The sequence below is a fragment of the Plutella xylostella genome, chromosome 13 (genome assembly GCF_932276165.1).
Source record: "Plutella xylostella chromosome 13, ilPluXylo3.1, whole genome shotgun sequence".
NCBI lineage: Eukaryota > Metazoa > Arthropoda > Insecta > Lepidoptera > Plutellidae > Plutella > Plutella xylostella.
Genome location: NC_063993.1, coordinates 5,474,902 through 5,484,054, shown reverse-complemented (window position 1 = coordinate 5,484,054; position 9,153 = coordinate 5,474,902). Strand labels below are relative to the sequence as shown.

Genomic DNA, 9,153 nt, shown 5'->3' with positions numbered 1-9,153 from the left:
TTTTATTTGTAGTGCCAAGTGTAGATGATTTTATAATTTAACAAACATATAAATAAAATATAATCGGAAACGAAATTAAATTTTAGGGTTAATGAACGAAAACTTTAGAGCTTTGGAAATCCAGTTCCCGGAGTAGAATAGGTACCAGCAGGTACCTACTTTCAATACTCACGAGAGAAACCTTTCATAGTAGATTTTGTCCTATCGTGGTTCGAAGGAATGTATTTTTTATCATTTTCATTTTTGAAAATAAGCGATCTCCTGTGCAATTTGATATCATAAAAACTAAATACATTCTCAATGCAATTTCAAAGTCTGGGAATGAAGCTCAGTAGAGCGATCCGGAAAAAACGCAGCACATTCTATTCGATAGTCTATTCGAAAGTGCTGTCAACCTGTCAACAACAAAATGGCGGAGTACAGATTTGCGAAAGTTTGACAGCAATCATTCCATAGGTCATTGTCAGAATAATATTATGTATTCTGTGGTCATTCTTTTCGAAACTCATTCGAAAGGTAAAAAGTGTTCGAAAGTGCTGTCAAGTTGACAATAGTCGCACTCGCATTCGATTCTATTCGTTAGCTCGAATTTTCGTGATACGGGTACTGAAATTTTGATATTCTAGAATTTGGTAGTATAATCCGGTTCCGGAGATTGGTCTTTTCTATAGTCCTTTTTGTATGAGTCGATCAAATATACAATGATACAATGACCGGTTTGCTAGCTGCTACTGCAGCGTATTAACTATAAAAAATACTAACTAGAGGGATTTAACTCTGATTTCTACATTATGAGTTTTAGGTTAGTAATAGCATTCCTATACGTGTGAATGAAAAACGAAACACTTTTCTTTATTTAATCGTAGGCATATATTTAATTCCTTACTCATCTAAACAAAGTTACAAAACCCAGTAAACCGACAACAATAAAGCATTCCGCACCAATATAAATCCCTTTGTTATTCTTACTGTTGACACTCGCACCGCCTTGTTTATTCGTCGTCTCCAGCAGTATGTCCAACGCATCCGGCGCAGTTTCCTCTTCAACCACACATTGGAACTCTGTCTCACTCACACACAGTCCAGTAGCTGCATTGAAAAGCGTAGCTGGAGGACACGAGTACAATCGAGGCACGATCGTGCTGTTCAGGCTTTCCAAACATGCGATGTAGCTCAGACAGTCCTTTGTTAAAGGATTGGGGAACATTCCTGTTGCGTTGCAGTGGTATTGTATCGGTCTGTTGAGGCATGCGTATGTGGTGACGTTGGTGCAGACGTGCTCGACGGGGCTGAAGATGAAGCTAGAGGGGCAGGTGAGGTTGTACTGGGTGAAGCTGCCCCCGCCGCGGTCGATGCACATGACGTAGCCCCGGCAGTCAGGGACGGCGTCGTTGGGGAAGCGCCCGTATGATGTGCATTGCCCGGCCACGCTTACGCTGTATAAGCTCTGAAATTGGAAATTGAACTCATTTTAGTGCTGGATGTAATGAGATGATGATAGTTAGGAGAGGAATAGATTTCTGTCTAAGTATAGACATATGTATACCTACATAAATAGATGCTCACGACTACAAACCATATATATAATTATAATTAAGTAAATTAACAACATCCTACTTATTATATTATGTATGATGACAGTCTTATTCGTCACCATCACAAACTATTAAACATGAAGAACGACTCAGTCACTTGCTGCCTATCCTAACTAATCCTAACTAATATTATAAATGCGAAAGTAACTGTGTCTGTCTGTCTGTTACTCTTTCACGCCAAAACTACTGAACGGATTTGAATGAAATTTGGTATACATACGGTCTAGACCCTGGGAAAGAATATAGGCTACTTTTTATCCCGGAATTCCCACGGGAAATTTTTTAAGGCGAAGCGAAGCGCGCGGCAACAGCTAGTAGTCCATAAATGGTGGCGTACCTAACTGCTAGGCCAAAATCACGACATTAGTCACTTTATGTAAACCTCTACTCTACATCTACATACACAAATGCACAGCTATTACAAGTGCCCTAAAATTTAACTATAAAACATAAATAAAAAAACTCACAGCAAAAACTACAAAGGTCCACAAACGCAGCATCGCTCCTCTGCTGTGATTTGCTAAGTTCGGTTTACTAATTACACTTTTCTTTATTGTCACAGTAATATTTGCCGACTTATTTAGATTACGATTACGAGTTAATGGCCGTATTAAGAATATATTCATGTTCATATGAGTGTGTCATGTCGGTCATGTTCTGAGATAACTGAGGGATTATTTTCCAGCGGGAGATACCAAGATTCCAATGGATGACGTCAGAAGGTACGGCCAGGGTTGCCCCTGGTGCTATATCGATTTTAACCTGCAACCACTATTTCTTATGGACGACGAAGCTGAATTGATGGAGCTCTAATTTTGCAGTAGATATTTTTTTATGCAGGATACAGATACCTAGGTAAGGTACCTACCTTACCTAGTAGAGTTTTCTGTCAACCTAGCTATTATTATAGTCCCTAAGTTCAGGTCCTAGGATTGAACTCTAATTATGAAAATCGTATATGAACAGCAATTAATTCATCTAAGTAACTCATAATAGATTTTATGGATTGTTAGAGACCACTTTAAGGCTACATTAGTCATAATTTGTATTATTATCACCATATCCACCGTCTAGTCAACAGAACTCAACTGAAAACGAGCAGCTGAAAGACGAATTCAGTACAACACTACACAATGAATGTTTAAGCAAGATAAAATGTATTGTTGTTTGATTACTTTACGACCTGGCTTTCCATGTGATTCGTTTCGTTCCTGCGCACATATACATCTTACTCGTATCATTGTAGGTCACCTATACAATTACCTACCATGGAAATAATTATGAAATGTATCCTCAATATATAAGTAACAAAACCTTATAATAAAATGGACAATAGCTTCAAAGAGCGCTACAACATTCAGTCAGTGGCCTTCCACATCCAGTCACTTCCATAGCTTCCTATACTGTCTATCTATACAATGTCTCAGGCATACATCTTGTCTAAGGTTATCTATTCAGCGAGCTGAAGGGCGTTTCAGTGGGAACTTCCCACAGATCTATGCTTCCCACCCTACGCCAATGAGTATACAGCCACTAACTATGACCCTACGCCATATATTATGAGAACTATCTGGTACTCAAACGATTTTCAAATTTTTCAATAACCGTCCGCGCATCCCATAAATGTATAAACGTACAATCACTACCTTTATGACAGCTTCGGATATTTAAAAATCAACTCAATCAGAACGTATGGTTAAAAAAATCCATAATTTTAATTCGACGTACGGTGGCCTGCGCCTAAAACAGGCGGAGTTTTTAAAATAGCGATCTCAAGCTCACATGCTGCTCAAGCAGTACAAGTGTACGTACCTAATTTGACGAAACTACGCAGCTACTACATACCTACTGACTTATATCACGATTTCTTCGAGTCAACCATAGGTAATTACTATGATACTAAGCGCGCCTAAATTCGATAGGGCATTCATGATGCCTATGGTAAATGTTTAAATTTATCATAGGCATCAACAGACACCAGAATAGGTATAGTGCTGCACCTTGGCCCTTTATGATTTGATTATAGACTGTTGACGATGGTCATCATGGTTCTAAGAGCCACGGTCTTCTTGTTGGAGAAATACTTATGTTCCTTAATTGGCCCAATCCAGTGGAGGGCTCCCCCCTCGGCCGCAGTACGGTTGCCTCTTCGTCTCAACTTGAGGACTCATTCAGCCCTACCGTTATCGATTCTGTGGCAGTTGTTTCATTGGCTACGGATGATGGCCAATGGGTCCATGAACTGGCGTATCGTATTCATCGATTTTTCTTGTAAATAAAGGAACATTTAAAGTATTGATTACAATAGTTACCCGACTGCCGAAGGTGGAGGGTAATGTTTTTCGATTGTATGTATGTATGTATGTATGTATGTTTGTCTGTTTCTTTGTTCCCTCCTGTAGCCTAAACGGCTTGATAGATTTTGATGTATGAGGTATCGTTAGAAGCGTATTGATTGCGCGATGGTTATAAGCTATGTGACGTTACATTAAAATGTATCCATATTGTAGGTATTTGGGGCTCGTTTCCATCTTTTTAGCGTGCAGTCGGGTTTTTTGTTTGTTTATAATTATATTATTTTTTTCAGGCGTTTTTATGAAAATCTTAGGTATCAGCAGTCTGAACTTGCATCAATAATTCCTATTTGTTTTGTAATAACTGCATCTATTTATGGGATTAGCTTAACAATCACATGAATGGCTTCAGTATAATAAACAACGTCACCTATCGTAAGTATTATTGTTATGATGGCCATTCAGTGATCATACGGAACTGGGTGTGGTGATCTCACGATGTCCACGCCAGGTATATAACGTGGGGGACGACCATTAGACGACCAGTTCCCATCGGAAGACAATTGAAATGGAGCTGAAAGAAGTTTTGGGAGTTGTGATCGTGAGTCCTTTTATATCTTACAATTATTTATATTCCACATAGAAAAACAAAAGATTGTTTTCGTAATTAATGTTTTAATTGTAATTAATTCGAAATTGGTAACGCTCTTAATAGGTATGTTTCTCTCAAGCCTAAATAGGAAGTTCAATACTGCCTTAGCGAGTGCTAGTGAATACTGCGTACACACTCTTAAGCAGGCGGAAATTCAGACACAGACAGACCGAAAGAAAGCTAACAGCAACTCGATCAAGTACGTAGCACCCTGTATAATTCCTTCTTCATTTCAGACCGTTGGCCTGGCGTGGTGCGCCCACGCGGCGGTCACATGCGACGGCCCCGGCCGCTTCGCCGACCCCGCCGACACCACCTGCCAGCGCTACACCCTGTGTGTGTACGACGCGTCCACCGCCGGCTTCCTCTCCTACAACTACACCTGCCCCTCCACCTCCGTCTTCAACCCCGACACGGCGCGCTGCACCGACTCGTCCAACTACGAGTGTGTCGCTCCGGCCGCCAACGAAACCTCCATCTGTACCGCAGACGGCTACATCCCCGACCCTGACGCCGTCAACTGCACCACCTACATCGAGTGCGTTGAGGTCAACGGCACGTTTATAGAAAACCCGCTGACCTGTCCTCCTGCATCTTTCTTCAACCCTACGTCAGGGCTGTGCGAAGGCACGTATGTTTGTCCGACGACGGCGGCTTTCTCATGCACGGCTCCAGGCCGGTTCGCCGACACTACGGACCCCAGCTGCCAGGCGTACTTCCTGTGTGTGCCGCTGCTGAACGGAACCCTCACCCACTATTCGTACACTTGCCCGTCGACTTCGGTGTTCAACCCTGGCACTTCGCTCTGCACCTCCAATTATAATTGTGCTGGCTGATGCTCTGGATTGGTGAATATTTTGTAAAGTAATGCTAATGGCAAACAAGATTCAAGTGAAATGCATTAGAACTTACTGAAATAGTTACCAATATGTGTGATACAATATACCTTTATGTACTTATGTAAAATTTAAAATTGATCACAGATATATATTATAATTTCAGTGAGAAAATGTGACTTTCCTTTTCATAAACCCAGTGCAATAATAGTTACTTCAAAAGGATGATTAGATGGACAATCTTCGCATACCTGTAGTGTGTATCTATCTAGATAATAACAGTACCTACCTACTTATATGTAGTACCTAATGCCATAAAGTCTGCAACGTACACTATCAACGTATTAATTAGTGTTATTGGTAAAGGCAGTTAGTATTTAGATTTTCAATTAAATTACGAGTGTAAAAATAATCATAATGTTCAGTGGATTTTATCAGTTTGAGTTTTAGAGTTATTCAGCAGGTCTATGTTCAAGCGTAGAGTTGACTGCGATTGCCTGAGGACGATCATAAGGAATTTTAATCTGGATTCTGGATGATCTAAAGTTCTAAAGCTCTAATGACCCGACAGCAGACTAGATCGTATGTCCCAAAGAAACAATAAAATTTAAATCTTCACATAATAATATAAAGTCAAACATTACAACATGCATATGCATGTTATATTTAATTTAATATTCATTCACCGAGTGTGAAAACTTAAGGAAGCGTGTAACTAATGTTCATTATATTTCATGATACTTCCTCGCGCAAAGAGAAATGTTACCCACTTCAGTATTTAATGGCGTTCCTAAACGGAAACTTGCATTCATTAATTACTTTTAAATTACGTTATGATTATGAGGACTTGAATGTTTAGACAACATACCATAACTACGTATGTAAAAATGTTATGTTGTTCTCGATGATTTGTCTAATTATGATATGCTGTACCTACATCATACATAGTATTTAAGAGAGCTAGAGATAGGTAGTAAAGTAACTTAGGAAGCTACGTCGAGAAAGTCTATGGCATGCTTTGCTTCCTTACAATCCGTACTTGGCAGATTCTAAATTGTAGCAAGATGTGAGCTGCATTAAAATGTTGAGAAAGGTTACCGCAAACCTCCGCAAACTTTATTCTTAGAGAATTATTCTTGCAGCACTTATACTATGAATAAAACAGTAGGAAATGCTTTAAATATACTTTTTACTTTTGAGTCCTTATAGAGGTACTTGACACCTTTTTCGGAATGTTTTTTTAGATTGCACTATGGCGCGGTGCTACCCCAAAGAAGTGTAAAATATTCTAAACATGTTATAAAACGCGATGTTCAAAATAACACATTCACATATACATAACTATTTAAGTATAATGAAAATAGATTCAACGTTTTTTCTTCCTACGTTTACTGAAATAGATCTGGTTATCCAGAGCACCCGCGAGCCCCCTGACGGTTTCCAAGTGGCGCATCATATTCCTTTCCTTCTCCTTCCTGATCCTCAATATCCTTAGTGAAGAGAACACGGGTAGAGAGAGAGATCCTGAGCAGTTTGGCTTCCTACTACTCGAGTAGTGATGGAGGAAATAGTTCCGTCTAGCTTTAGCGATGTACTCAGCTGATACTTTCGGCTTTTTAATCTCTGGCTCGCTGAAATCCCAACTTGTACTAGCAGTAGTTAGATTGGGGAGGTACGGCAGGTCATACGTTGCATCGTAAAACTCTGGTTTGTCAGTAAAACTGTTTTTTGATGGTCTATCGTCGTTGGCAGGAAAACTGGCCACAATAAATGTCGACTCGTTAATTCTCCGCACCTCATACGTCTTCCCGCAAACACGAGCTGTCGTAATTAACAAAATATACTGTAAAATATATATTATATTTATTGGAATTATTATTATCATCTAATATTTTATGTTGTTTACTAATAAAATTAATTGTTTCAGAAATTGACATGTTTATTTGACAAATATGGACAAATATTGTCCGCCATAGAGGAAGTCGCATTGTCCGCGTTGTTCTATGACATTATCCCGTAGTGATCACATCTATTATTTTGAGGTGCGACCAACTGTGATCATCACGAGTCGCTAATAATAATCAGATTGGTCTTCTTCAAAGTGCGTGGACGTAAATCTTGATCTAGACTAAGTTTTGTCACCGTAGAGAAAGGATTGCCTACATTCCTATATTAATTATAGTCAGTAAATCGGTAAGATTATGTCAGACAATCTTACACAGGGTGTTGCAAAAGTGGTGCCTTTTGGCAAGCAAGGAACATTAAGAACATCTCTAACGAGAAGGCCAAAAGGGGGCGACTCGGACATTCAAAGCAATTTGACTTCTATTGCTTTAAAAAATCGCGAAATTGAAGTCGAGTGACCATTAAAGTTTCTATGCAAACATATTTATATTACCTTCTTACTGATTTTAAATCGGCGCACGTGAGATTTACTGCATCGCATCGGTCTAACAAGTGTGGCTGCGGGAAGCTACCTCGAGTGAGCTGGCGTGATGTTATCATCGGGGCTTGTAAAAAGTGAATGAGAATCACAATGCCGCTCGAGAGTTAGCTCCCATACCATGGAATCAAGGTCAAATTTGTCTAGCAAATCATCCAAACACTTGCCGGGCTTCTATAAAATAATCAAACCCAAAGTAAACTCTGTCTGTAAGTTGTAAAAGCTATTTTTGGTTGTGTTCTTCAGTGGTGGTTGCGACGCTGTTGAGTAGAGAGCCTGAGAGCGCTCCCGATTGCTCTCATTGTCTTGATGCGTCGCTCTTGAGAGCTTAATTGTTACTTCCGTAAGAGATATACGGAGGAAATAAGATGTTAAGTGAATTATTCCATACATATTTATTGTCTTTTTAAATACTAGGGTCTTTGATAAGCATGCTTCGTATTTCTTAATACCTATGTATAATAACTAGGTAGTTCTAGTTTTAACCTATATGTATCTATTGAATACTTTATCGGACTTGCAAAAGGGCTTGGTATAATATAGAGGGCATTAACAAATTGCTAAGGGCTCTCACGAAGGACCTCGAATCGAACGGTTCGTGTTTGTGCTTTATGTTGGGCGTACGGAGGGAATACTAAATACCTCGTTTGTATTTAAAGATGTAGATGCAACCAATAAGAATTATAACGAGAAATAAATAGGCACATTAACAAATAAATTCTCTCTGACCTCTCAGTCTTTTAAAAAGAGTGATTTTTGCAGCATACATATCGTAATAAGTGATCAGGACAAACTGTGGTAGTGATGGTACTCGTATCGCACGAAAACTCATGAGTCTCCTGAACCTGGCAGTGTAGGTAGACCATGGGCAGATCATGATGATTATTATATAGGTACTTAGGCGGGTGGCGGGTAGTGGTTGGATGAGGAAGGCCGAGGACCGAGTGTTGTGGCGCTCCTTGGGAGAGGCCTATGTCCAGTAGTGGATGATTATGGGCTGATGATGATGATGATAGGGACAACTACTACCTACCTACAGAAACAAGCCAACTCACTATTTCTTGGCGCTACCTTATTATTTTCTGCGCTTCTTATAAACAGGTAATATCAGGATACTAACTAGTGTTTAAATCTAGCGTTTGCAACCATGATATCTGTCTCCAGATATTACGACATAGCACAGTCCGAGATACCTCGCGAAATAACAATAAAACAACAGGTTGGCTCAGCAAACGCGCCTAGAATAATTAACAAAGTGATGTTGCGAAAGCTCGCTCTGCACCGCTGTGCGAATCGGTTTTGGAAATTTTACAATTTCACTGAATGTTGGGTG

At 39.7% G+C, this 9,153-nt stretch overlaps 2 protein-coding genes across 2 annotated transcripts; one reads left to right on the top strand and one right to left on the bottom strand.

Moving 5' to 3' along the window:
* Window positions 1-843: 843 nt before the first annotated feature.
* On the bottom strand, window positions 844-2,256 carry LOC105398005. The gene is made up of 2 exons (XM_011570053.3): window positions 2,063-2,256; window positions 844-1,447 (listed from the first exon to the last, which is right to left on the bottom strand). Exons 1-2 carry the CDS (start codon window positions 2,225-2,227, stop codon window positions 887-889), a joined length of 726 nt encoding a protein of 241 aa, XP_011568355.3. The 5' UTR covers window positions 2,228-2,256; the 3' UTR covers window positions 844-886.
* A 2,073-nt stretch (window positions 2,257-4,329) lies between these two features.
* LOC105398004 lies at window positions 4,330-5,408 on the top strand. The gene is made up of 2 exons (XM_011570052.3): window positions 4,330-4,490; window positions 4,778-5,408. The coding sequence occupies exons 1-2, from the start codon at window positions 4,458-4,460 to the stop codon at window positions 5,375-5,377; spliced, it is 633 nt and encodes a 210-aa protein (XP_011568354.2). The 5' UTR covers window positions 4,330-4,457; the 3' UTR covers window positions 5,378-5,408.
* The last annotated feature ends 3,745 nt before the right edge of the window (window positions 5,409-9,153 follow it).